This window comes from Sorex araneus, chromosome 1 (assembly GCF_027595985.1).
Source record: "Sorex araneus isolate mSorAra2 chromosome 1, mSorAra2.pri, whole genome shotgun sequence".
Classification (NCBI taxonomy): domain Eukaryota; kingdom Metazoa; phylum Chordata; class Mammalia; order Eulipotyphla; family Soricidae; genus Sorex; species Sorex araneus.
Genome location: NC_073302.1, coordinates 450,534,037 through 450,561,589, shown reverse-complemented (window position 1 = coordinate 450,561,589; position 27,553 = coordinate 450,534,037). Strand labels below are relative to the sequence as shown.

The window sequence follows — 27,553 nt, the reverse complement described above, 5'->3', positions numbered from 1 at the left end:
GCCCGCCCGGGAGGACTACGTTTCCCAGAAGGCCGCGCGGCGGCGCCCTCAGGGCCGCGCGGGGCCGTGATTGGCTGGCGAGCCGGCCGCACGCGGAGGAGCCCCGAGAGCCGCTCTGTTGCGACAGAGGCCGAGCGGCGAGGCCCAGTGAGTTGGGGGAAGGGGCGCCGGGCGCGGGCGCGGGCGGCGGCCGGTGGGGTGAGGGAGCACGGGACGGCCGGCCCGAGACGGGGTCGGAATGGAGGAGACGGCGAGCACGAAGAAAGGACCCGGGGGGGCCGCTGACGGGCCCGGGGTGGGGGCGGCGAGCGCGGCCACCTAGAGGGGGACCCCCGGAGCCCCCCTCGGCCGGGGCGGGCCGGAAGCGCCCGGGATGGAGCCGGCCGGGCGGGGTGACCGGCGGGAGGCCGCGGGGGAGGCGCCGCCGCGGGAGAGCGGGGTCGGGCCGGCGGCGGGGGGCGCCCGGGCCGGGTGCGCGCCCCCCGGCTCAGGGCTTGGGGGTGCTCGCCCCCCGCCAGGCTCCCCGGAAGACCTGCAGCGCAGCGCCCGCGGTTCGTCACCATGCCCTCCGACCTGGCCAAGAAGAAGGCGGCCAAGAAGAAGGAAGCGGCCAAGGCGCGCCAGCGGCCCCGCAAGGGACACGAGGAGAACGGGGATGCCGTCGCCGAGCCGCAGGTGGCGGAGGAGAAGAGCGAGGCCAACGGCAGCGAGGCCACAGGTGACGCGAGGCCCGGGGCCCCGGGGCGGCGCGGGGTCGGTGCCCGCAGACCTCCCGAGCACCCGGAGCAGGAGGCTCGAGCCTGGCGGGAGCCCAGAGCGCCCGAGAAGCCCCAGCTGGGCCGCCCGGGGAGGCCGGTCCTGGCCTCCGTCCCAGATTCCACTTCTAGGTGCGGTGGCCAGTGTGCGCGCTCTGCGCCATGCGCAATAGTCTTGTCCTTCCCGGGGTGATGACTGAGCCCACAGGCACCCAGTGGGCTTCTCCCGCCTGTTCCCCAGGTGCTGGTAGAGCCAGCATTGGGTGCTGGGGTGCTGTGCACAGCCGCCCTCCCATAGAGGCTAGTGCTCGGCCCGGGGTCCCGCGTGCAGAAGGGTCGAAGGCCAGTCCAGATGGAGAAACGTGGCCGCGGTGACAGTGAAGGGTGTTTCTAGGCTCTTGACAGTCATTTCCCGCCTTGTCTGCTTCCTGAGAATCCTCCCACCCGCGCCCTGTGCCATCCAGATCGTGACTGCCCGGGAAACCTTCATGCTTTGCTTTTCCCCTTGAAGTTTTAAAAAGCGCAGATTTGGTGATACACTTGCACCTCTCTCGGTTAAGACACTTTGTTCCTTTCTCAGTGCCGATCTGTGAATGTAAGAGCCTGTAGCTAGGGGGATACAATTATATAGAATAGGGATACATTTTTGTTTGACCAACCTGTGGCTACTAAGTAAAGGTTTGGGCTTTTCTGTTTGTTTCGGGTGTGGGGTCTCACCTGGCCGTGGCAGCGGCTGCTGCTTCTCTTGCCGGGAGCTCGGGCTCAGGCGTAGTTCAGGTTCTGGGCCCCGGGGTGACGGAGTGTTGGTGCTGCTCCTTGCTCCTTTCCCCGGACCTGGTCCTCATCTCGGCCCAGTGGTGACTCTAGCAAGCCTCGATGTGCTCGTTCATCTGTTTTGATCCGCTGAGTGAAATCAGATGCAGTGGGGGGATGGCTGCTGGGGTCTCCTCAGCCGGGGCCCCACCCCTGCTGACCCCGCGTTTTCTCTCTAGATTTCTCAGGAGCACCGCAGGGGAGCGTAAGAGCCTTTGCCGAGCTAGTGGCCCCTGGCTTGGGGGTTGGGGACCAGCCTGGGGCCGTCACACTTGACCTTGAGCCCAGTTCCTTCTGATCAGCCATAGGTGGGGCCAGAGCCACCGGTATCCAAAGGCTGCTGCTGGGGGCACGGCAGGACCCACACCGTGTCCGCGGGCCTGGTGTCCCGCTGTCCCCCGGGGATGCCCCTGCTGAGCGAGCACTACCGCCTTCCGACCGTGCAGAGCCCCACTCTGCCTGTCTGGAGCCTGGGTCTGTCCTGGGTCCCTTCCCAAGTCGCTTCTCTGGGCCCTCCCTAGAAGTAGACCTGCTGACCAAGGAGCTGGAGGACTTTGAGATGAGGAAAGCCGCCGCCCGGGCCGTCACCGGTGTCCTCGCCTCCCACCCCAACAGCACCGACGCCCATGTCATCAACCTGTCCCTCACCTTCCACGGCCAGGAGCTGCTCAGTGACACCAAGCTGGAGCTCAACTCCGGCCGGCGGTACGGCCTCATCGGCCTGAACGGCATCGGTGAGCCGGGGCCGGGGTGCAGGGTCCGAGGCCCGCGTGGGGACAGGCTTCTCAGGGGTGTAAGTGGGGGCGGGAGAGAACGCCCCCCCCAACACACATCAAGGAGGTGGTGAGGAAAGGGCCTGGGAGCCCCGGGCTGACCATGGTCTTCCCCGGCCTTTCGGCCGCCGGGCACTGCAGGGAAGTCCATGCTGCTCTCTGCCATCGGGAAGCGGGAAGTGCCCATCCCCGAGCACATCGACATCTACCACCTGACGCGGGAGATGCCCCCCAGTGACAAGACGCCGCTGCAGTGCGTGATGGAGGTGGACACGGAGCGCGCCATGCTGGAGCGGGAAGCCGAGCGCCTGGCCCACGAGGACGGTAGGCGGCGCGCGGGGCGGGCAGGGGCCTGCTGGGTGGGGTGGGGGGCTTCCTCCCGCGGAGCCCCACGCCCGCTCATGCCCCCGCCCGGCCCGCAGCCGAGTGCGAGAAGCTCATGGAGCTCTACGAGCGACTGGAGGAGCTGGACGCGGACAAGGCGGAGACCAGGGCCTCCCGCATCCTGCACGGGCTGGGCTTCAGCCCCGCCATGCAGCAGAAGCAGCTCAAGGACTTCAGCGGGGGCTGGCGCATGAGGGTGGCCCTGGCCCGGTGAGTCCCCTCCCCGCACCGTGAGACCGCCACATGGGCCGCTGGGACGCTGCTGGGACAGGGGGCTGGTGGCCCGTGAGGGCTCTGGGAGCAGCTTCCGGACCCGCGAGGCAGCCCTGGGCAGGGGGCGGGGCGGGCTGCTCCCTCCTGGTACCTCACACACACCCCTGGGTCGGGGGGAGGGGCGGGGCTGCTCCCTCCCGACTCCCTCCCCCACCCCTCCCCCGCCCACACCGCCGCCCTTCTGGGTTCCTCAGCGCTTTTGGTCCTTGCTGTTCCCAGCTACCGAGGGCTCCGTCCTCTGTACCCTGGTGTGGCCTGGCCCCAGGGCGCGTTTCTGCTGACTGGCTGCCCTGCTCGGCCCTCCCGCAGCTCCGATGTCCTCGCCCTGCTCCAGCGCTGCTGTCCGGTCACTGGGCTTTGGTGCACAGCTTCGTGCTATGCCGCTCGCAGGCGCGGGCGGGACCCAGGCCTGTCCCCTTCTGTTCCGGGAGTCATCCGAGGAGAGAGATTCCCGGGCCTCCTCGCTGGAGTGTGGCCGCCCCCGCGTCGGGGCTAGCGGGCAGAATCTCCGCGCGGCGCCCTCTGGCTGGCGGGCGCGCCGCCCTCCGCTCTCAGCCCGCGTCCTGCCTCTCGCCTCTGCTCTTCGGCCCAGGTTTCCCTCCTCGCCCCCCTCTCCTCGGAGCCTCGGCCCTGGCTCCGTCAGGGGGCGCCGCCGGGTGGCCCGAGTCCTGACCGGCGTCTCCCCCCCGCAGAGCGCTCTTCATCAGGCCCTTCATGCTGCTGCTGGACGAGCCCACCAACCACCTGGACCTCGACGCCTGCGTGTGGCTGGAGGAAGAGCTCAAGACGTAAGGGGCCGGCGGGCGGGGAGGCAGGGGGCCCGGAGGGGGGAGGGCGCGCCCTGAAGCGGGGATGCCTGAGGGTGCGCCCGGGCATCCATGTTCAGTGGCACTGGGGCTGGGTCATCTGAGTCACTGCCGGGGGCTCTGGGCCCGGCGCGGCGCCCCCTCCTCGGTGTGCGTGCGTGCGTGGGTGTGTGCGTGTGTGCGTGCGTGCGTGCGTGCGGGGGCTTGAACGCGGGGTCTCACGCAGATGCCACGCCCTGGCCGGCGCGTCCTGAGCAGCACCCGGGCGGCTCCCTGGGGGGGCCCCGGGTCCCCTGGCCCCGGCCTGGGCAGCCCTGCCCTCTGGGCGCCCCCCTGACTGGCTCTTTGACTTTGCAGTTTTAAGCGCATCCTGGTCCTCGTCTCTCATTCTCAGGACTTCCTGAATGGTGTCTGCACCAACATCATTCACGTGCACAACAGGAAGCTGAAGTATTACACGGTGAGTGGCCCCTCACCCACTCTCCGGTCCCCAGGTATTCTCTCTCCCGGAAAAAAAAAAAAAAAACGCTGGCCATGGCGAGTAGAGCTGCAGGGCCCTGGCCTTCCGTGTGGCTGACCCAGGGTTGATTCCTGGCACCTGAGCACCGCTGGGTGTGGCCTTGAAAACAAAACTAACACGTGGTTGAGTCGGATGTTAGCTCAGTCAGGAAAGGCAGAAGCCACGCGCGTGACCAGCCGGGCTGGGTCCCTGAGGAGAGGCCCTGCACACCGCTGGGTGTGGTGCCAAAACCAAAAACAAAGGAACAAGGAGTCGAATAGCCGCTTAATTACCCTCAGCCATCGCCTTGGCCCCTCCCTGCCGGCAGGGCATGCCTCCCGGGCGCCTGCAGGCCTGCTGACCGCCCTCCTCACTGAGCGCTATTTGTGCCTCCGTGTTGGCACACAGGCTCTTTTTTTGTGCATCCTGGTGCTCGGGTCCCAGCAGCCACATTTCTGCCTTATCCCTCAGCTCCTGTCACTGCAAAGTGTCCCCGGAGACTGAAAGTCCCCTTTTCTCGGAGCTCGACTGGCCGGGCCAGAGAAATAGTTCCTTCTGCAGCGGCCGGAAATCGGGGCCTCCGTGCCAGCACCCATGGGGCATTCTGTCTCTGGAGAGCCCTGTGTGTCACTTTCGCATTTGGGGGCTTTGGTCTCTCATAGTTTGGGGGCCGCGCCCAGTGGAGCTCAGGGCTTCCTCCTGGCTCTGTGCTCAGGATCACCCCGGTGGGCTTAGGGGACCCCACGGGGCGTGAGCAAGCCCATCTGTCGCCCAAGCCTCACGCTTTGGGAGACCCAACTGTAGTGAAGAATCTTCACTGCTTTGCTCTTTCCCGGCCGCAGAGTGAGCAGCGGGGCCGGGTCAGGCGCCCTGTGTGTCCCCCAGAGCCCCAGGCGAGAAGGCGGGGTGGGGGGCAGCTCCCGCTGACCGCCCGGCCGCCGTTTCCCAGGGTAATTACGATCAGTACGTGAAGACGCGGCTGGAGCTGGAGGAGAACCAGATGAAGCGGTTCCACTGGGAGCAGGACCAGATCGCGCACATGAAGGTGGGCCTGGGGCTGTGCGGCCGGGAGGGGCGCCCGGTGCTGAGGGGGCGGGCGCGGGGCCAGCCCGCACACCCCCTCCCTGCCTCTTGCAGAACTACATCGCCAGGTTTGGGCATGGCAGCGCCAAGCTGGCCCGGCAGGCCCAGAGCAAGGAGAAGACGCTGCAGAAGATGATGGCCTCGGGGCTGACGGAGCGGGTCGTGAGCGACAAGGTGGGTGTGGGCGCGCAGGGCCCGAGCCGGGGGCTCCCGGAGCACCGTGTAGCGAGCACTGCCCCCTCCTCCAGACGCTGTCCTTCTACTTCCCGCCGTGTGGCAAGATCCCGCCGCCCGTCATCATGGTGCAGAACGTCAGCTTCAAGTACACGCCAGACGGGGTGAGCGCCAGGGTCCGCTGCGGGCGGGAGCGTCCCGGAGTCACGGGGCCGCCTGGGGATTGGGTGCTGGGCTCGTTGCCCCCGCCTGTTCCCCATCTCTCCCCTTCTCTCCCCTCCAGCCTCCCATCTACAACAACCTGGAGTTCGGGATCGACCTGGACACGCGGGTCGCCCTGGTCGGGCCCAACGGAGCCGGGAAGTCCACGCTCCTGAAGCTGCTCACTGGAGAGGTGGTGCGGGGCGGGGGGGTGGGGGGCTGCTTGCCTGGGGGCGCTGAGGCTGGTGCAGTTGTCTCAGCGTGGCTGTGTGAGCGTGATGGCTCAATGCTCTCGTGGGGCTGTGGGCACATTGCGTGGGGGGCCTGGTGCGTCCCGCGGCATCGTGGGTCACTGAATGGGGCGTCTGTCTGCGTGGAGCCTCCTATTTCCTGGCCTCTTCCTGAACATTTGGGTTCTTCGTACCTGAGTCGAGTTTTCCTTCTGCTCTGCCTGTCTTTGCTGTCCTTCTGGGCCCCGGGCCCACACGTGCCCGCGTGGCACGCCAGCCGCTGGCACCGTGCTTGCCAGGGGCCCTGCGTCCCCTGAGTGTGGGTGCTTGGACGTGTGCGTGCAGGGCTCCCCGTGCCCCGCCCCTGCTCCTTGGGGATCATGGTGCGTTCAGCTTAGCTGCAGTGAGTTTCAGAGACGCCCCTGCAGCCCACGGGGCCTGGACCCCAGCCCTGCAGCCCTGAGCCGGCCCTTGTCTGTCCCTAAATGCCTTCACACCGGCCAGGGTGGGAGCCAGGGCATCAAGGGAGAAGCTTCAGGAAGTTGTGAAAGTCTTTTTCTTTTTGGGTCACACCTGGCGGTGCTCAGAGCTGCCCCCTGGCTCTGCTCTCGGGAGTTACTAGAGGGCCCCTGTGGGATGCGGGGATGGAACCGGGTGGCCTCATGCAAGCAGGTGCCCTCCCCGCTGTGCTCTCGCTCCGGCCCAGTGAGAGAGCCTTGCCGCCCTGCACGGCCTCTGACCGTATTCCCTCCTCTTTGTCCGGCGTGTCCAGCTGCTGCCCACTGACGGCATGATCCGGAAGCACTCCCACGTCAAGATTGGCCGTTACCATCAGGTACAGCCTTTCTCCCGCGCGCAGGCCGGGTGGGGCGCTGGCGGCGGCTGTGCCCGCGGCGCCCGCTTAGCCGCTCCGCGCCGCCCACAGCACCTGCAGGAGCAGCTGGACTTGGACCTCTCGCCCCTGGAGTACATGATGAAGTGCTACCCAGAGATCAAGGAGAAGGAGGAGATGCGCAAGATCATCGGGCGATACGGCCTCACGGGGAAGCAGCAGGTAGGCGCGTGCCCACGGGCGGGCGGGGCGGGGCTGGGGCCGGGGAGCCCGCCCCTCCCGGATGGCGTGTCGGGGGCACCGTGCCATAGCGGCCTCCGCTCTCGCAGGTGAGCCCCATCCGGAACCTGTCTGACGGGCAGAAGTGCCGAGTGTGCCTGGCCTGGCTGGCCTGGCAGAACCCCCACATGCTCTTCCTGGACGAGCCCACCAACCACCTGGACATCGAGACCATCGACGCGCTGGCCGACGCCATCAACGACTTCGAGGGGGGCATGATGCTGGTCAGCCACGACTTCAGGCTCATCCAGCAGGTGAGGGCCGGGCGGGGGCGAGGTAGAGCAAAGCGGCTGTTCCGGGGGTCGCCGGGGAGTCGGCTGGACGGGGGCCAGCGCTTCCGGGAGGAGGAGGGGAGATACAGGGACCAGGGATGAGGCCTCAGAGTCGGAGCTGTGGCGCAGCCTGGCTGGTGACCGTCCCCCTGGGCAGCCACCCGCCCCCAAAGGCCAGCCCCTCCGTCACTGCCCGCGGCCGGGAGCAGCTGCCGATCTCCGTCTCCGCAGGTCGCTCAGGAAATCTGGGTCTGCGAGAAGCAGACGATCACCAAGTGGCCTGGGGACATTCTGGCCTACAAGGAGCATCTCAAGTCCAAGCTGGTGGGTGAGGAGCCCCAGCTGCCCCGGAGACCCCACAACGTGTGAGCCCCGCGGCCAGCCCCGGGGCCACGTCTGCACTGCTGCAGCGCCCCCTCCTGCCTTAGCTGCCCGACCGCCTCCTGCCCCTCCCCCGCCCGTGTCTGCTGTGGCTGGCGCCTGGCCCCCGCCCAACGGTGATGCAGGCCGGCACCTGAGGGGTCGGCCCGGGCCCCGGCCTGGGTCCGACCCGTCAAGGAGCCGCCAAACATCCTTGTCTTCCGGGTTTGGTGACGCTGGAGGGACACCCCCCCCCCAGCACACCGCCCCCATTCTCTGCTTCCGGTTTGGAGCTCCCGGCCAGGGCCTCCGTCCTGGTCGGTTTTTAAATAATTATTTAACAGTAACGTTTAGACCTGCGTGTTATCTACAAAGCGCCCAATAAAGAAAGAAGCATCTGTGCTCTGCGCCTTCCTTCGGCCCCGCCTCTGTCTGCTTTCCTGCCCCCCACGACCACGCCCGTCCCAGGGGGTGAGGGGCCCAGCGACAGCTCCGTCCTGTGGGCTCCCAGTGGCCTCGGGGCCTGTCCTGGATCCTGCCTGAGCCCCGCAGACACCAGGTTCCCTGATGGGTGGAGCCTGCACTTCCCACTCTGGGTGGGTGCAGGCACGCCCGCTGTCCCAGCCCTGTCCCTCTCAGCGCCGCCCGGCCCTGCAGCTGGGTCCGCACTGCCCGCTGTGGGGATGGGGTCGGGGTGGCAGCGCTCATCTGAGAGGCACCTCTCGACCTGGGGACACCCCCTCCCCGGGAACCTTGCCACACCCATCCTGGCACCTCAGACCCTCTCCATGGGGGTGGAGTGGCCAGAGACAGTGGCAGGAGGGGGCTCAGGGCTGGGGTGCAGTGCTCGAGTTCCCCTCTCCCGCCCTGACCCGGGGGCCTTGCTTTGTTGCCTCCACCTGGACGAGGAGTCAGGTCCGTCTGCCCTGGGCGTGCTGACTGGGGGACCAGATGAGCCCCCTGTTCAGCAGAGAGTGGGTGGGGGGCCAGACGGCGCTCCTGGGCTTCAGAACCTGCAGGAAGGAGGTGCAGGTGAGCCACCGGCCTGAGCTAGCCGCTCAGTCTGGGCTGGACGCCTGGTCTGGGCTGGACGCCTGGTCTGTCTAGAAAAAACCATCTTGGCGATTTAATGCTTCAGAAAGGTACCAAGGGGCTGGAGAAATAGTGCAGCCAAGTGCCTGGCCCAGGTTTGATCCCCGGCACCCCATATGGTCCCCGAGCCCCACCAGGAGTGTCCCTCGAGCACAGACCCAGGAGTCAGCCCTGAGCACCAGCAGTTGTGGCCCCTCCAAAGACCAAAACAAGGCACCAAGTCCATACAGACGCCTGGAGCTGGGCACGGGAGAGATGGCGCCAAAGGCGGCCACAGGCTGGGCACGGGGTCCCTGGGCTGCCCCCTGGCCTGCACAGTCCCCTCAGCGCCACTAGCTGTGGCCCAGAAACCAAAGCAGGACAAAAACCCCACACCTGTCCGCTGGGGAACAACCCCCCCAGGTAAGGCCTGGCTCCGCCCTTGCCCCCCAGGTAAGGCCTGGCTCCGCCCTTCCCCCCAGGTAAGGCCTGGCTTCGCCCTTCCCCCCCAGGTAAGGCCTGGCCCCGCCCTTCCCCCCCAGGTAAGGCCTGGCTCCACCCTTCCCGCCGGCCTGAGGCCCAGGCAGGCCCAGGCAGCAGCCCCTTCCCTCTCAGCCGGCCCAGGACCCCACAGGTCTGCTTGGGGGCGGGGGCTCCTGCAACCCCCTGACGGCTGTGCTTGAGCCCCAGAACTCATGCTTCTCCCCTCCCACTCTCAGCCTCACTCCCTGGGGCTCTGAGGGGACAGAAAGGGCCCCTGGAGCGGGTGGCCTGGAGGGGGCTGCCCTGGCCCACCCTGAGTCCCACTGGGGAGTGGTGTGTGAGGTGGGAACTCACACGTGTGTGCGCAGAAGGGCCCCTCCCCCGGGCAGCCCCCAGGCCCCCCGGTGCCGCTGCCTTCGTAACCAGGTGCCAGGGCGCGGCCGTGGAGGAGCACGAGCAGGGCCAGCTGCGGGCACAGGCGGGCACAGGCGGGCCCCAGGCACCCCCAGCAGGTCTTGGAAGAGGAGCCGGGGCAGACACCTCCTAATGTCCACCGACACGGTGCTGAGTCCCGCCAGGCACCTGGGAGAGCCTCGGGGACACAGGAGACACTTCAGCCTGGTCCCAAGAGCCCTGAGGCTGGCGGTGCTTTGAGGACGGGGAGGTGGCAGGGACAGGAGGTGCCCAGAAAGTGCCAGTTGCAGGGCGTGGGTGGGCACTCGGAGGGGTGCACTTGGGCTGGGGGCAGCCCCGGCAGGGCCTTCCAGCTGGTGGCCGTCACTCGGAGGGGCTGCCCTAGATAGGAGGGCCCCCCAGGGGCCACAGGGTCTCGCTCACAGCCCAGCGGGACCCCGAGACAACTACCTTCTCCTGGGACTCCCCGGGGGAATCCACAGCACGAGGATGTGGCCCGGGGCAGTGCTTGCCTGGCATGCGTGAGACCCTGGGTTTGATCCCTGCACGGAAAAATACAGGGATGAAAGGTATATCCAGAGGGGTCGGACAGGGCCAGGGGTTATGGAATGTGCCTTGCGTGGGGCAGGCACTTGGGTCGATCCCTGGCCCACCAGAGGGTCCCTCACGGTAGTGAATCACGGTGAGATAGTCACAGACTTACAGACTTTCGTGATTTCATTTCAGGCATACAATGAGCAAGCACCCATCCCTCCATCAGTGCCCATTCTCCACCACCAGTGTTCCCAGGGTCCCTCCCGCCACCCCCGCCCCTCCCCACCCCTGCCTCTGAGGCAGGCACATTCCCTCTTTCTCTCTCTCCTTCTGGGCATTATGGTTTGCAAGACAGGTACTGAGCAGCCGTCACGTCTGGCCCATAGTCTGCTTTCAGCACCCGTCTCCAGAGGGCACTTTCTTTGCATGGGGCCCCCAGCATCCCACAGGGCCCCCTCCCCCCGCCCCCGTCACCGCCAGGAGTAATTCCCAAGTGCTGAGCCAGAAGTCAGCCCTGAGCTCTCCCAGGTGCCGCCCAGACCCTCCCTAACTCCCCCCAGAAAAAGCCAACAAGGAGCTTGACAGTACAGGGCAGTGTTTACCTGCGGTCGGCCTAGGTCGGACCCCCGGCACCTCCTAAGATCCCCCCAAGTCCCTCCAGGAGAGTGATCCCCGAGCACTGAGTCAGGAGTAAGGCCTGAGCACTGCTGGGAATGACCGCCCACCCCCCAAAAAAGAACAGACAAGTCCCTCTCTTCATGTCTTGCACGTTTGCTGAGTCCCCAGCTCTGGGGGGTGGCAGAACCGTCCCCTGCTAACCAAGGGTCCCTCCCCCCTTGCAAACCGGCACGGACGTTTCTCCCAAGGCCATGAGCATCCCGAACTCGTCTGTGAACGAAGAGTCTGAGCGGCTGCTGAGTGAGGCCTGCCGGCTGGCCCCATGCTCAGGCCTCAGGATGCTGAGGTCACCAGAGGTGTGGGTGGCCGGCGCCTGCTGCTGCCTGGGGGCTGGCTAGGCATGCCGTGTCCGAGGGCACCAAGGCCGCCACCCAGCCCACCAGCCCTAAGTGACCGGGGCACGGCGGCCGGGCAGGCGGGCAGCTCCACTGAGTCTGACTTCCACAGCCACTGCACACTGGAAACGCCTCTGTGGTGTGTCCACACACCTCTGGTCGCCCCTTAGTGCCCGGACCAGCAGCTGCTGACCACTCTGCACCCTCTCGGGGCCAGAGGCTCCTCGAGAATGGTGGTCAGGTCACAGCTTGGCAAGGCCGTTTCCTGCAGAGCGTCATGTTCGTTGCGGTGAGGGGGCACCCAGAGGGGACCCGGAGTTACACTTCAAGGTCCAAACTCGGAAGGCTCCGAGCCCATCACAGTACCTGCAGCCCCCCAGGCAGGAGCGGCTTCCCCCTCCCCTGCCTCCCCTTCCCCAGCTCCGAACAAGCCGCTACATAGGAATGGTTTTTGGAGGAGCCAAATTTTTTTGGTTTTTTTAGCTTTTTGGGTCACACTCAGGGGTTACTTGAGTAACCATGCTCAGGGGTTACTCCTGGCTCTGCACTCAGGAATTACTCCTGGTGGTGCTCGGGGGACACTATGGGATGCTGGGAATCGAACCCGGGTTGGCTGGTCCAAGGCAAACGCCTTCCCTGCTGTGCTATCGCTTCAGCCCCCTCAAGCTTTTCTTTCCACCTCAAAGACTTACACAAACGCCCTGGCCCCCCCGGGGTGCCGTTATCTCCACGTGCTTTAGTCTGGTCTCGGGGGCTGTCTGTCAGCTCTGCTCCAGGCCCTGAGAGGGCCAGGTTGAGAGATTGGGAGACTAAGTCCCAATCCTGGGGCTGGAGCGATAGGACAGTGGGCAGGGCATTTGCCGAGCATGCAGCCGACCTGGGTTCAATTCCCAGCATCCCATATGGTCGCCCAAGCACCACCAGGAGCGATCCTTGAGCACAGAGCCAGGAGCGAGCTCTGAGCACCACTACCAGCTGTTGTGGGCCCCAAACCGTGGCCTTTCCCCTGTGGCGAGGGTCATCCTGTCGGGACCACCTGTGTGCTGCGGGCCATGAGCCTTCCCTCTCTGGGGCTTGCTGGGCGCGGTGGGGGCGGCTCCAGCTGGCAGCTCGGGCTGACGTAGTGAGGAACGCAAACCCTGGCCCAGCTGGCCGTGGCCGGGGTCTGCCCAGTGAGGCTCCTTCCTGCCGCTGTGGCCCTTCTCGCCTGCCTGTACCCGGGGTGACCGGGCCCTCCCGAGTGCGGCCTGGCTGACCATGGACGTGGCTCCAGAGCGACCTGCAGTGAGGGGCACGTGAGCCTGAGTCTGGGCATCCCGCCCGCCCCCTTCCCTGCTCCCCACCGGCCAGTGCCCAGGGTGGCGGGAGATGGGCACGCTGCCGGAGTCCCTGGGACAGGCGCAACCACAGAGGGTGAGCCAACTCCCAGCCCGTCGCTCCCATGTGTCACGTGGCCTCCAGCACGGGGCTCACTGACCCGGGTCACAGAGAGCACCCCGTCAGGGGACCCCCATTCCAGGGGCCGGCCATGCGGCACTGGGGGAGGATGTCCACTGAGATGGCCGCCCCTTGGCCACCACAGAACGTTGGCACAATGGAACAGAACCCACCCGAGCAAGCAGTTCTGTGCCTGGTTCTGAGGGCCGGGGTTCAGAACCTTCAGGCCGGAAGGTTCCAGACCACCCCAAAGGGCAGTGTGAGGGGAGGCACCATGTCCGAGGGGTGAGTGCGGGCCGTGCGAAAGCCCTAGGGCCGGCAAAGAGCAAAGCACTTCCCTGGTCCTGGGTGGAAGGGCTGGTGCGGGGGGTTTCCTCGGGGTCTCCCACCACCCCAGACCCCCTGTGGCTTCCCTCCACCCCCAACACCTGCAGCCACTCTGCCTGCACCATTCCCCCCCACTGCAGCACCCACACACACCCACTCACGCACACACACACTCATGCACACACACACTCACTCATGTACACACACACACTCACGCACACACACACATGCATATACGCACATACACATACATGCACACACGTACACGCGCACACACACTCATGCACACACGCACACATACACACATGCACACACATGACACACACGTACACACATGACGCACACGTACACACATGCACGCGCACATGCACACGCAGTTCGTTCTGAACTGGGACGTGGGCCCCCACCCCACCCGCTGCCTCTTGCCCGCCTCCCTCGCCCCCACTCCCTCTCCGTCTGGGGCGCCCATGGCTGCCGTCGGGGGCTCAGGCCGGGTGCCCGCGGTCTCTCCAGGGCCTACCAGCGCATCTGGGACTCGACCCACACCAGCCTGCAGGCGGCGCTGGCGCAGGAGCAGCCCCTGCTGGAGCCGGTGCCCGAGGGCCAGCGCCAGGACCTGCTGCACCGGCTCTCGTCGCTCTACCTGGTGTACCTGGGGCTGCTGCGCCGCTTCGACACGCTGTACGACCAGATGGTGCACCCGCAGAAGCGGCGGCTCCTGCGGCGGCTGCTGGATGGCGTGGCCGGCCGCGTGCTGGAGCTCAAGGACGAGATGGTGCGCGTGGACCTGAGCGAGACGCACTGCCTGGACCGGGAGCTGTTGGAGCAGCGGCTCACCCCGGTGCGCGCCCGCGGGACTCGGACCCCGACTGCCAGCCCGGCCCGGGCAGGGCCCCCGGGGGAGCTGGGCCCCCTCCCTGGCTGCTTCCACTGGCGTTGGGGCGGCTGGAGAGGGAGGGGAGAGATGGATGAAAGGATGCGCGGGGAGGGGGGGGGCTGGAGTGATAGCACAGCGGGGAGGCGCTTGCCTCGCACACAGCGGCCTGGGTTCGATTCCCAGCATCCCATAGGATCCCCCGAGCACCGCCAGGAGTAATTCCTGAGTGCAGAGCCAGGAGGAACCCCTGAGTATCGCTGGGTGTGACCCAAAAAGAGAAAAAGAAAAAAATGCCTTGGACACCTAGGGGTGCAGGCACCCCGCTTCATACGGGCCCCAGGGCTTGGGCCTGAGCCCGGCGTTGGGAACAGCCCCTGAACAAAGCAAGTGAGAGCTAGTACACCGGGGGGGGCCGTCCCCACAGCCAACCTGGGCTTGGTTCCCCCTCCCGAGGGCCCTGACTGCTGTAGGGCACAGAGGCAGGAGTGGCCCCTGAGCACACTGATGTGCCCTCCTAGCCCCCAGAGGGCAGTTCCCACACAAGGGTCTGAGCAAGAGTGGAGGGTGCAGGGGAAGCCCGTGCACCGGGGCCAGGGAAACAGGAGGACGGGCCCCGGCGGCCGGGGGAGCCCAGGGGCACAGCGCAAGCCCCAGCCCCCGCCCCCGTGTCAGACCCGGGTGACCGTCCTTGGTGGGCTGATGGAAGCGCCCCCGCCCAGGGCTTTCCCAGCCCAGACCCGGCCGGGGCCCGTGTTCGCGGAGCTGCGGCCGTCGCCCACCGGACAGCCTGACTTTGTTCTTGGTTGCTTCGGTTTGTGCTTTGGGCCACGCTCTGCAATGCTTGGGAAGTGCTCCCGGCCCTGTGCTCAGGACTCACTCCCAGCCGTGCTCGGGGGCCCTATGGGATGCCGGGGATCCAACCCAGGCTGGCCGTGTGCCAGCAGATGCATTCCCCGCGCGACTGTCGCTCCGGGTCCAGATAACCCTACGCTGGTTCCTGACGCGCCCTCCCGCGTCGCCCCCAAAGGCAGACCTGGAGGTCCCGATCCCCAAGTACTTCCTCCTGGAGCAGCCGGAGGCCGTGAAGGCGCGGGCGGGCCTGCTGGCGGAGATCCTGTCCACAGTGAGGCCCTCAGGTCCCACAGAGGTGAGTGGGGGAGACCCTGCAGGCCCCGAGGGCGCCTTCACGCAGCCTCACAGGGCACGGCCCCTGGCACTCCTGCACGTGTAGGGCCCTGATAATGTGGAGTAGAGCCACGCAGCCCGGACCCCAGCATGCCCGGGGGCGGCCGTGCCCCAGCGTGTAGCCTCCCCCTCCCTCACCCCCCCATTCCTTCCCCGTGCTCCACCCAGAGCTACGTCGCGATGAGCCGGACAGAGGCCATCATCATCATCCAAATGACCGAGCGAGCCAGGCAGGGCCAGCTGCGGGCGACCTTCATGCGGGAGATCCAGGAAGAGGCGGAGCGGGAGCGGAAGGAGGAGAAGCGGCCCAAACTCACTCCAGAGGCCGCGGCCGTCAAAATGCAGAAGGTGGGGGCTGGAGCAATAGCACAGCGGGTAGGGCATTTGCCTTGCACTCGGCAGACCCAGGTTCCATTCCCAGCATCCCATAGGGTCCCCTGAGCACCGCCAGGGGTGATTCCTGAGTGCATGAGCCAGGAGTAACCCCTGTGCATTGCCAGGTGTGACCCAAAAAGCAAAAAAAAAAAAAAAATGCAGAAGGTGACCACCCCCAACACGCATGTGGAAAGGCAGGGTAGGGTCACCTCCCCCAGGAAGCCCGCCTAGCAGGCAGAGCAATTGACTATGAAAGGTGGATCCTAAACTGTGAGCCTGAACCAGCCCAGAAGCCCCAGTCGGGGCCAGAGCACTGGACGCTTGCCTCGGTGCAACCGGCGAGCTTGGGTCAATCCCCAGCACCCGTGTGGCCCCCAGTGTGAGTGCCCTACCCGCTGTACTCCCTCTCCAGTCCCCCCAGAGCGCCCCCAGGCCCCGCCGGGAGTGACCCCTGAGCACTGAGCCAGAAGTAAGCCCTGAGCACCCCCGGGGTGGTGGCAACACCATAACCATACAGACAAGATTCCAACTGCGGCACAGAGCAAGGAGGGGAAAGGCGCACGCCTGGTGCCACTGACCCCACCTCTGCCCCGCACGGACGGTCCAAGCAGCCTGGGTGCCACTCCCGGGCACGTCCAGCTCTGCCCCAAACCCCCACCCGAACACACTAAGGAAAGTCTGGGTAGAAAGAGCAGCGGGGGGAATCGTTAAGGAGGCCTGGGGCAGAGACCGGCCGATGGCCTCTGACAACCGAGGGAGGCGGAGTGACCGCGGCCCAGAGCCCGGCCTGTCCCAGGCCTTCCTGTCGGCTGCCCTTGGGGTGCCTGGGGTCTCTGGTGCCTCCCCTCCCCTCCCTTTCCCCTCCCCTCCCTTCCCCTCTCCTCTCCTCCCCCTCCTTCCCTCCCCCTCCTCCCCTCCCCTCTTCTCCCATTGCCTCTCCTCTCCTCTCCTCTCCTCTCCTCTCCTCTCCTCTCCTCTCCTCTCCTCTCCTCTCCTCTCCTCTCCTCTCCTCTCCTCTCCTCTCCTCTCCTCTCCTCCCCTCCCCTCCCTTCCCCTCTCCTCTCCTCCCCTCTCCTCCCCTCCCCTCTCCTCCCCTCTCCTCCCCTCCCCTCCCCTCCCCCTCCCCTCTTCTCCTATCCCCTCCCCTCCCTTCTCCTCTCCTCTCCTCTTCTCTCCTCTCCTCTCCTCCCTTTCCCTCTCCTCCCCTCCCCTCTCCTCCCCTCCCCTCCCCTCCCTTCTCCTCCCCTCCCCTCCCCTCTCCTCCCCTGTTCTCTCTCTCCTCCTCTCTCCTCCGCTCCTCTCCCTTCCCCTCCCTTCCCCCTCCCCTAGCCCTAACCCTGCTTCCCCCCAGCACTGCACCCCGTGCTGCTTACGCAGGCCCCCTGCAGCCCCCAGAGCTCTGCTGAGGAGGCTGGGGAGGCCGTGGGGCCCCTCTCCTTGCTCCTGTGTCACTGTCTCCCGCGGCCACTGGCCCAGCCTACTTTGACACGGGAAGCCTCTTGCCGCGTTTTGTTCCAGAAACAGACGTGGAGCTGTGCACACAGCTGGATCCTTCTTGAATGGGGGCTCCTGCCCCAGGCCCAGCGTCTCTCAGGTGTCCACCCTAGCCCAGTAGCGGGGACCTAGAAGCCCCCAGCCCCCCCAAAGGAAGCCAGCCAGCCAAGACCGAGATGCTCAGTCCTCTCTCAGTGGGGCTGAGCACAACCAGGGGGACATAGCCCAGGAGCACCCCACTCTGAGTCCCTGCGTTTGGGTGACGGGCCCAAGGCTGGGGAGGGGGTCAGCCGGGAGCGCCACCACCACCCTCCCGCCCCCAGCCAGAGCCCGCAGGCCTTCGGCCGCTGCCGCCAGACTTCAGAAGCAGAGAGATGCCGTCTGCAGGGCCAGGAGGGAGCTCGGGGGCTGGGGCCGTGGGGGGCTCCACGCCCTGAGCACAAGGCCAGGGTACCCCCAAGCATCTCTGCCTGTGACCCAGGTCCGCAGGCCCCAAGTTCTGAGGCTTTATCTCTGCTGGCTGGGGGGCGGCAGGAGCCTCCCACCATGCCTGTGCCCCAAGACACAGCTAGGGGCCCGCAGCCGGTGGCCCACCCTGGCCTGGGCCTGTGGTACCCACTGAGGCGTCCGGCTGGTCTCGTTCGGCGAGGACAGGCTCTTGGCCTCAGTTTCCTCCCGTCGTAACTAGGGGAGGCTCAGGGAAGCGCTCCAGGGACGCGTCTGCACGTCCGGGTGGAATCAAGCGTTAATTCTGGGCCTGTGGGTCCTGAGAGCTCTCGGGGGTGTCGGGGGGAGAGGGTGGGCATGGGAATCCGGGGGTCGGAGGGCTCTGAGAACACAAGCCTTGGAGCTGGGGGCTGTGCCTGTTCAGGGGTCCCTGGGGCTGCCCTGCCCCCCGGCTGGACCTCTGGGAGGGAGAGAGAGAGCGGGGCTCCTCTGGGGGCTTGGCCACGCCCGCGCCCAACGGCCTGCCCGCGCCCCCAGGTCTGGAAGGGGTACCGGCAGCGGAAGGAGACCCTTCTGGACAAGCAGGAGGAGATGGAGCTCATCGGCATGGTGAGCCCCCGCTGGCCCCACCGCGCCCCCTTCCCTGAGCCCGTGCCCACGGTGGGGACGCTGCGGGCAGCGCGGGCAGCTCCTGGACACAGCCCAGGCGGGTACTGCCCACTGCAGCTGGGGGCGCGTGCAAGGAGGCTGCTGCTAGGACCCCCCCACAGTGCTCTGGGCTCCCACACAGCCCCCAAGTGTGGGGAGGGAGTGGGCGGGCGGGGTGCCACCCCCAGGACCCTCCTATCCTTCTCTGCCTCCCCCGCCTTGGGGTGAAGGTCTTGCACCCCGGAGGGGCTTGGGGTGCACAGGCCCGGCTGGCCAGGTGGGCAGCAGGTGGGAGGTCGCGGATGGGGCGTGTGAGGGACTGGAGACAGCTGCAGAGTGGGCCCCCGCGGGGGCGGGGCGGGGGGTGGCAGGGGATTTCCGGCAGGGGTGGGGCTTGGGCTTGGGGGTGCAGGAGAGGCCCACCAGGAGGTGGGAGCCGGCCAGGGCGGGGGCCGAGGCGCGCGGAGGGTGAGGGACGAGCGTGGCCGCCCGGGCCCATCACCAGTGTGAGCTCAGCGTTTTCAGTAATTGTCTCTGCGCAGGGTGATATTTAAAATACATTTGGGAGCCAATGAGGCGGGAAAGTGGCTCGGCAGCGGCTGCCAGGCGGGCGGTGGGGGTGGGGCCGGGCCGGAGGCTGGCGGACGCGGGGCCGCCCGGATGCGCGGAGCAAACTCATTACTGGAGTAATTTACGCCGGCGTCTCGGCTCCCAGCCCCGCGCCTCCCCGCGCGGGCAGGCCCGGGCTGCCACGGGGACCGCCAGGCCTCGGGGGTGGGGGGGTGGGCGGCGAGCGGGGCAGGCGGGCCCGGCCCTCACCCCTCGCCTCTGCCCCAGGCCCTCCCGTCCAACCACAAAGACCTGACCCGGCACCTGGACATCATGACCAAGGCCAGGAACCGGGAGAGCCTGCGCAGGGCCCGGCAGGCGGAGAAGGAGGAGGAGTTCCAGCGGGCCCAGGCCCAGGCCTGCGAGACCCTCCGGAGGGTCGAGGGGCCTGAGATCAGGGAGCAGCTGAGCGCGCAGATCCGACAGTGGTTTATAGAGTGCCAGTTAGTGTCCCAGCACCCCCCCGCCCCCCGCGTCCCGCCGCCAGTCCCGCTACACTCGGCCTGACCTACAGGACCATGGCCATGTCCCCGTGGGGAATACCAGAATAAGATGGGAGAAGAGTCGAGGATGCCCAAGGCATCTCCGTCCTTTGGATTCATGACTGCCATTTCCTTCTCTCTCCCTCCGACTCTGGTTCTTGGTCTTTCTTCATCCCTCTCTCCAGCTGCCCACCCACCTGCCTGCCCACCCGCCCACACACCTGCCCCTCCACCTGCCCCCACCTGTCCGTCCATCTGCTCAGCCATCTGCTGGCTCTTCTGTGCACCTGCCCACCTCTACAAACACGCATCCATAAATCTACCCGTCTGTCCATCAGGCCACTCTTCAGCCAGCCATGCACCCACCCATTCTTTTACCCCTCCATCTGTCCATCCGCCCACCCTTCACCCATTAATCAGCCATCTACTCATCCATCCACCCAATCATGCACCCATCCATCCGCCCATCTATGCCCCAACTTGCCTATCCACCGTTTATGTATCCAGCTGTCCACCCGCCCCCAACGGTCCATCCACGTATCCAGCTGTCCACCCACCCCCAATGGTCCATCCACCGTCCATGTATCCAGCCGTCCACCCCCCCCCCAACGGTCCATCCACCGTCCATGTATCCAGCCGTCCACCCGCCCTTCCGCCCATCATCTCTCAGTCCACCGCCTTATCGGTCCACCCATTCACCTGTCCGTCATCCATCTACCTGCTGCGCACTCCTCCAGCCACTCGGCCAAACAGCCATCCATTTGTCCACCCGTCCATCCGCTCGCCCATCAGCACCGCTCTCTGTCTGACCGCCTCTCGCCCTGCAGTGCTCTCACTGGCCAGTTCCCTCATTATCCAGATGAGTCCGTGGGTGGGTCCAGCGTGATCTTTGCGGACAAGACTCCCGAGCAGGTACGGCTGTCACGGGGCCCAGACGTGTGGTGGTCAGGCAGTACGAGGTGGGTGAGAGCTGACGGGGATGGCAGTGGTGGGGCACAGGTCACCCAGCACGGAGGCATGTCGCTAGCGTGTGAAGGAGGGTCCCTGTTCTGAATGAGGCGTCCCCAGCAGAGTGTGTCTGGTGAGACCGTCGTGGTCTCCAGCCCCGGGGGGCAGGGGAGCCTCAGTTCAACCTGCCCCTCCCCCCGGTGTCCCTTTCTTCCTGGACCCAGAGTGGTTTCTGGCCCAGGCCCCGTGCCCACCGGCTGCTCGCACTCAGCCCCCGTCTTTCCGCCACGACGCCTTGTCTGCACACAGGTGAAGCAGGAGCTCGACCTGTCCCAGGACACCAAAAAGAAGGAGCAGAGGAAAGGCAAGAAAAAGGAAAGAGAGAAACAAGAGGCGCCGAAGGGGGAGAGGAAGAAAGGGGTGAGGCTTCCTGGAGCAGGAGCGAGTCAAGAGAGCAGGTGTGGGGAGCGCGGCACAGAGCCGGCTTAGGCCAGGCTGGGGTCACCGCGGGGGCGTCTGTCCCAGGGCACAGAGGACCCGATGCTGACGGTCCAGCTGTCCAAGTTCGTCCCCTCCATCAACAGCGGCCACCAGGAGTACACGGGTGAGGGCACGGGGAGGGGCCCTTGGTCCGGGGAGGTGGGTGATGTGGGCACATGTGGGGGCACGGGGGGGGGGAGCCCGAGGAGGGAGCAGGGTGTGGGGGTGACTTCCGGGGTGGGGGTGTCACGGTCCTGGCTGGCAGACCGAGGGTGCGGCTCTGTCCGGACAGCGGGGTTCAACCAGGTGTGTGTGTGTGTGTGTGTGTATGTGTGTGCTTACATGCATGTGTGTGTATGTGTGCGCATATGTGTGTTTATGTGCATGTGTGTGTTTACATGTGTGTGTTTATGTGTGTTTACGTGCATGTGTCTGTGTGTGTTTACGTATGTGTTTACGTGTATGTGTGTGTTTACATGCACATGTATGTGTGTTTACGTGCATGTGTGTTTATGTGCATGTGTATGTGCATGTGTGTTTATGTGCATGTGTGTTTACATGTGTATGTGTGTTTATGTGCATGTGTATGTGCATGTGTGTGTTTACGTGCATGTTTACATGTGTGTTTATGTGCATGTGTTTATGTGCATGTGTGTTTACATGTGCATGTGTGTTTATGTGCATGTGTGTATGTGTATACATGCATATGTGTGTTTGCGTGTGTGTTTACATGCATGTGTGTGTGTGTGCATGTGTGTGAGCCCACCCAGTGGCTCACCCGTGCGCGTGCCTGAGGTCAGAAGTGTGGAAGAACCGGCTGGAGGGCGCGCACCCCAGCCAGACCTTTGACGGCGAGGCGCTGCACCTGATGAAGAGGAAGGACGTGGAGACGGATATCCGGGTGCAGGTGCTCGGCCCCGCGCTGAGTCCTCCCTGCACCAACCCCTGACTCATGCTGTGACAGGCGGCTCCCTTGGCCTCCCCGAGGGCCTCTGTCCCCTGCTGTGGGCCTGCTCTGGGGAGGGGACAGAGGGGGTCCCAGCCGGGGTGGCAGCTCAGAGCCTTGCGGTGTCCACCCGGTGCTGCCCGCAGGAACTGAGGCCCCAGGACATGCCCAAGCCCACGGTCGCCCCAGGCTTAAATAGTGGGGCTGGGGGCCCAGAGACACAGTACTGGGGTAAGAGCACTCACCTGGCAGGAGGGACACCTGAGCCCAGCGTCAGGGCAGCCCCTGTGTCCTGGGCGTGACCCCAAGCCCCTCTCCCCGAGAGAGTGGAGGGCCGGAGCGTTCGTCCAGGGGGAGGGCGCCTGCCTCGCACGTGGCGAGCCCGGGCCAGGTCCCCAGCACTGCCGAGGGTCTCCCTGGTCCCCCTGAGGAGTCGGCCCTGAGCACAGAGCCAGGAGTCGGCCCTGAGCACCCCCTGCCGCATGCAGTGTAATTGGGCTCTCACCGGGGGCCGCCACCCTGGGGTGCAAGGAGGGGCAGGGGCGCCCAGGCAGGCCCCCCAAAGTGTGGGAGGACTCGTCTGCGCTTCTCCGGGGTCCCCCAGCTCTGTGCCCCCTGTGGCCGCAGGTGGACGAGCTCATGCGTCAGGAGCTGAGGAGCCTGCGCCTGGCCGTGGACCGGGACAGAAGACCCTCGAAGCTGCCGAAGAAGGTGGGGTGCAGGGCAGGGCAGGGGCCGGGGGCCAGGGGCCAGGGGAGAAGCCCCTTGAAGCTATAGAAGGAGGTGAGATGCAGGGCCAGGGGCCGGGGGCCGGGACCGCCTCACGGGGCGTCTCTCTCCTTCCAGAAAAAGACGCAGAAGGCAACGAGGAAAAAGAAGGAGAAAGACCTGACCGCCGGCAGGTACCTCGGGGCGCGGTGCCCGGGGACAGTCCCTTGCACGTCCAGGTTCCTGCCTGGCCCCGTGCACGGGGGGGGGGGGTGGCAGAGACGACCCCTTAGACGCCCGAGCGCGCACCTCCGGGAGCAAGGTAGGTGCCATCCTAAGGTAAAAATAAATAAGTAAATAAAGTGCTTTGAGAAAAGCGGGCTGGAGCGATGGCACAGCGGGCAGGGCGCTTGCCTTGCACACGACCAACCCGGGTTCGATTCCTCCGTCCCTCTCGGAGAGCCCAGCAGGCGACCGAGAGTATCCCGCCCGCACGGCAGAGCCTGGCAAGCTCCCCGTGGCGTATTGGATATGCCAAAGACAGTGACAACAAGTCTCACCATGGAGACGTTACTGGTGCCCGCTCGAGCAAACCGATGAGCAACGGGAGGACAGTGCTCCAGGGAAAAGCAGGTGGGGCGTGTCCCGGACCTGCCCTCCTGCCCCTCCCTCTAGCCTTTCCCTCCCTCCAGGGCCACCGCCCTTGGACAGGTCACTGGGACCCCCGGGGCCCCTCCGCTCGCTGCCCTGGCGCGGGGAGGCCGCAAGCCTGGTGGTGTCGGCACCTTAAACCCACGCCGGCATGTCCCACCTGTGGCTCGCCCTGGGTGTGGCCCCGTCCGCGAGGACCGAAGGGCCAGCGCAGAGGTTGGTCACAGGGGCACGGGGGCTCTGCTGCGGCAGGGCCGTGGCCTGTCTCTCCGAGGAGCTCTGTCCCCCCCTTCCTCTCCCTCGGTCACTCCCGGGCAGTGGCAGGTACCAAGCAGCAGAGCCCGCGCTGGCACTCGGCCGTGCGGGGCGGGGCCGGGGCCTGAGCAGGAGGGCCCCCGTCTGGACCCCAGCTGCGGGGCAGGAGGGCCCCTCATCTCCCCCCTCCCCGCCCCCCGCCCTCTCGCTCTCCCCTGCCAGGACTCTGGAGTCGCTGTTTGAGGAGCTCGTCCTCCTGGGCTTCCTCACCCAGAGCCAAACCGTGGCACTGAAAGATTACATTGGTGAGGCCCGAGACCCCCGCCACGCCCCCAGGGACCCCCGCCACGCCCCCAGGGACCCCCGCCACGCCCCCAGGGACCCCCGCCACGGAGCCTTCTCTTCCAGCTGCTCCCCCGCTGGGCCACGCCGCAGGGGCCACTCACTCACCGGGGCCCGCGTGTGCCCGCAGGGGACTGTATCTACGTGGGCTCTTCCCTGAGTCTGACCAACAAGCTGCCCACACCGTCCCTGTTTGACATCCGCCAGAACATGGCTCTGTACGCAGTGCTCCGGCTCGGTGAGGGGTCTCAGCGGCGGTGGACAGAGAGGGCAGCTGAGGCCGGCTCCTCTGGTCCCCAGTTCCAGGGACCTACGTGAGACCCCCGCTGCCCTGCTGGAGGTCCCAGGCTGCTCACACCACCCCCATAGCCGTGGCCCCCCGACCTGCTGCTGAGATGCCCCCCTTCAGTCCCTCCCCAGGCCCCAGGGGCCCTTTATCTGGCTTGTGCCCGGGACCCCCGCCCCGCCCACCCTGGGATGTAGAGTCCAGGCACTTTCTGTAACAGCTGGCCCTGCCCCGGAGCCCCACCCTCTATGAGTGGGAACCGTCGGGGAGGACCCCACAGGGCGTTGCAAAAGGGGACACTACTGACCCCCAAGGAGCTGCTGGTCACTGGTGGCCGAGTCCTTTGAGCTGCCCTGGGGTGGCCCCGACATCTGGCCGCCCCCCCAGGGGTCCCCAAGCCCTGCTGGCCCGCCACCGCCCCTGCTCCGTCTCCCCAGGCTCCCCAGACATCCATGCCTTGGCCCCCCACATCCGCTCCCTCCTCCTGGTGGGCCCGGCCGGCATGGGGAAGAAGATGCTGGTCAGAGCCGTGTGCACGGAAACGGGAGCCAACCTGTTCGACCTGTCGCCCCAGAACCTCGAGAACAAGTTCACGGACAGGGCCGGCGCGCAGATGCTGCTGCACATGGTCTTCAAGGTGCCCACCTCCCGGGCCGCGATCTCGCCCGCCCGTGGGGGCCGGGAGCCGGGGAGTGCGGGGACGGGAGGGGGTGGAGCCCCGGGAGTGGGGGCGAGCGACAGACAGCTCTGCCCGAAGCCAGCACCCCACAGGGTCCCCTGAGCACCGCTGGGAGCGACCCCCGGGGGAGAGCCAGAGCCTGCCCCGAGCACCGCCACTGCGGCTCCCCCAGACAGAGAGAGACAGCGCTGGCCAGAGGGAGGTGGCGGGCGTGGGCGCCGGCAGAGGGGGCCTACGGGAGGAAGGGCCGACGGGAGGGGCCGGCTCTGACCCGGGCAGGTGGCGCGGCTCCTCCAGCCCTCGGTGATCTGGATCGGGGACGCGGAGAAGAACTTCCGTAAGACGGTCTCTAAGGAAGAGAAGCAGGTGAGGGCGTGCGGGGGGCGGCGGGGTGGGGGGAGGCTGTGGGAGGGTTGGGGGGTGAGAAAGCACCGTGGGCAAGGGGGGAGATGAGGGGCCGGAGCCATAGCACAGCGGGGAGGGCATTGGCCTTGCTCACGGCCAACCCGGGTTCGATTCCCAGCATCCTATAGGGTCCCCCGAGCACCACTAGGAGTAATTCCTGAGTGCGGAGCCAGGAGTGACCCCTGAGCATTTTGGTGTGACCCTCCCCCCCCAAAAAAAAAGAAAACAGAGGGGGAGATGAAAGGCGGCTGGGAGGAGGAGCGGGGGCAGGGCTGGGAGCTCAGGTCCCCCAGCCCCGGGCCCTGACTCGTCTCCTCGAGGTCAGCCCGTCCCAGTGTCCCCCTCCCCCGCGCAGACGGACCTGAAGCAGATCAAGAAGGACCTGACCAGGGCCGTGAGCCTGCTGAGCCCGGGGGACCGCGTGATGCTCATCGGGACGACGGAGCAGCCGCAGGCGGCCGACCTGAAGGGGCTGTGCCGCGTGTACCAGCGCATCCTCTACCTGCCGCGCCCCGACTACGGGTCCCGCTACGGTGAGCACCCCCTTCCCAGGGGGCTGCTGGGCACACGGCCCCGGGCCAGGCCAGCACCTGGCGTGGTGGACACGGAAGTCCTCGGACACCGAGGCTGCCCCTTCCCTGTGGCCCCGGGGAGCCCCGGCTCGGCAGATGCAGAGCTGCGGCCTCCCGGGGCCTGTGCTGCTCTGCCCACAGTGCTCTGGAAGCAGATGGTGGAGGCCAAGGTCCTCCCGAACTCCAGCCTGGACTTCAGCTCCCTGGCCAAGGTGTCCGACGGCTACACGAGCGGCGCCATTGTCCAGAGCATCGAGGCGGTGCTGACGGACAGACGACTCTTGCACATGAACCTGCGGCCGCTGGTGACCTCCGAGTTCATGGGGCAGCTGGCCAAGAGGGACCCGGTGTATGCCGAGGAGGAGGAGGCCATGAAGGTGAGGCTCTGGGGGCCAGCGGCAGGGGATGCCCAGGGCAGGCCCGTGGGGACCCCCAGGGAGAGCGGGTGGGCTCACGGGCTGCACCCCCTCCCAGGACTGGTACCTCAAGACCCCCCTGGGCAAACTGAGGCTGAAGATGCTCCAGGATCTGCAGGCCGCCGCCGAGGAGGCCGGTCAGGGGAAAAAGAGGAGGAAGAAGTGAAGGCCAAGAGGGACAGGCCGCGGGCAGTGGGTGCTGCCCCCCCAGCAGGGCATAAACCTGTGACTCGTGACCCGCTTTCTCGGCCTCTGTCTGCAGCAAAGCCCGTCCCCATGGGGGCTGCAGCGGGGGCCGGGGGTGGGGTGGGGCTGGGGGCCACGTGTCTCCCATGCTGCCCCCCCCCCCGGCCCCTGGGGGATCCCCAGTGAGCTGGTCAGTGACAGAGACCCAGCCTCTCCCCAGACAAACCCGACACCAGGGCAGGACCAGGCGTCACTGGGGCCATGCTGGTCAGCACTGGGGTGGACACGAGGGTCGGCACTGAGGATGGAGACGGGAGGCAGCACCAAGGGTGGACATGAGGGTCAGCACCAAGGGAGGACATGAGGGTCAGCATCAAGGGTGGACATGGGGGGCAGCACCAAGGGTGGACATGAGGGTCAGCACCAAGGGTGGACATGAGGGTCAGCATCAAGGGTGGACATGAGGGTCAGCATCAAGAGTGGACATGGGGGGTAGCACCAAGGGTGGACATGGGGGTCAGCATCAAAGGTGGACATGGGGGGCAGCACCACCAAGGATAGACATATGAGGGTCGGCACCGAGGGTGGACATGATGGTCAGCACCGAGAGTGGACATGGGGGTCAGCACTGAGGGTGGACATGGGAGCCTGCATTGAGGATGGACCTGGGGCCCACACCCACTGCGGATTTGGGGTCTGCATCTAGAGTGGACTTTGAGGTCAGCACCTAGGGTGTGTTACAGGGGCAGCAATTGGCATGGGGTGGACACCAAGGATGTGGGGGGTGTCTTGCCTCTGTGGGTCCCCTGCTCTTCTGTATGTCCTACAGGGGGGCCTCCCTCGGCGTGGGGGGGCAGCTGTCGGGGGATTCCCACTCCCCTCCCTCTGGGTCAGTTCTCCTGCACAGACGGACATTCGGGCCCTTGGCCCTGGAGCCTCGTGTGTGGGGGAGGGCAGGGGGCCTCGCTTGGGGAAGACACACCCAGGAGTCCTGGGGGACAGTCCTCAGGACCATGTGGTGCGGGGGGCCCAGAGCCCGGGGCACTCCCTTCCCGCCTGCGGAGGGCCTGGGAGGGAGGCCAGCGGGAGGAGCTGGGCCAGCGGGAGGAGCTGCCCCTCTTGCGGCCAGGACACTATTTATGGTGAGGCCGGGCCGTGTGTCCCGCCCCTCCCATGAGCTGCCCTGGCCGGGTGCCCGGGGCCTGCCTGCCTCTGCCGCTCTGCTCTCTCCCGGGCACGGCCATGCCGGGTGGCCGTGGCGCCCGGGCCCTCCGGCCGCACCAGGCTGGGGGCCTCCGCGCCCCCCGGGGGGGGCCGCCGCCGCTGCCGTGCGGGGACATGGCCCTGCAGAATGCCCTGTACACGGGCGACCTGGCCAGGCTGCGGGACCTCTTCCCCCCGCACAGCACCGCCCACCTGCTGCTGCAGAGCCGGGCCGCGCAGCCCCGCTGGGACAGCGCCCAGAGGGGTGAGGGCCGGGGTGGGGGGGGCGGGCGCGGGGGGCCGGGGCGGCCAAGAGCTGAGGGGAAGGAGGAGAGCGAGCCGTTTT

At 66.7% G+C, this 27,553-nt stretch overlaps 2 protein-coding genes across 3 annotated transcripts; both read left to right on the top strand.

Annotated features, from left to right (window-relative positions):
* The first annotated feature begins 46 nt into the window (after positions 1-46).
* On the top strand, positions 47-8,132 carry ABCF2 (ATP binding cassette subfamily F member 2). Of its 2 annotated transcripts, XM_004620184.2 has the most exons (15): positions 47-147; positions 519-718; positions 2,090-2,302; positions 2,483-2,665; positions 2,764-2,935; positions 3,691-3,786; positions 4,162-4,264; positions 5,253-5,348; positions 5,441-5,560; positions 5,635-5,724; positions 5,844-5,954; positions 6,764-6,826; positions 6,917-7,045; positions 7,153-7,356; positions 7,606-8,132. In XM_004620184.2, exons 2-15 carry the CDS (start codon positions 562-564, stop codon positions 7,741-7,743), a joined length of 1,875 nt encoding a protein of 624 aa, XP_004620241.1. In that variant the 5' UTR covers positions 47-147; positions 519-561; the 3' UTR covers positions 7,744-8,132. The 2 variants fall into 2 exon arrangements, with proteins under 2 accessions (XP_004620241.1, XP_054977063.1); XM_055121088.1 differs by lacking the exon at positions 47-147 and having other exon boundaries at positions 275-718.
* Positions 8,133-12,960: 4,828 nt separating this feature from the next.
* Positions 12,961-25,997, top strand: IQCA1L (IQ motif containing with AAA domain 1 like). The gene is made up of 19 exons (XM_012935403.2): positions 12,961-12,971; positions 13,527-13,854; positions 14,918-15,037; positions 15,244-15,423; positions 17,929-18,010; positions 18,899-19,091; positions 19,958-20,042; positions 20,388-20,498; positions 20,604-20,682; positions 21,359-21,465; positions 22,132-22,215; positions 22,357-22,406; positions 23,341-23,423; positions 23,591-23,698; positions 24,184-24,383; positions 24,705-24,791; positions 25,186-25,363; positions 25,544-25,779; positions 25,877-25,997. Exons 1-19 carry the CDS (start codon positions 12,961-12,963, stop codon positions 25,982-25,984), a joined length of 2,430 nt encoding a protein of 809 aa, XP_012790857.2. The 3' UTR covers positions 25,985-25,997.
* The last annotated feature ends 1,556 nt before the right edge of the window (positions 25,998-27,553 follow it).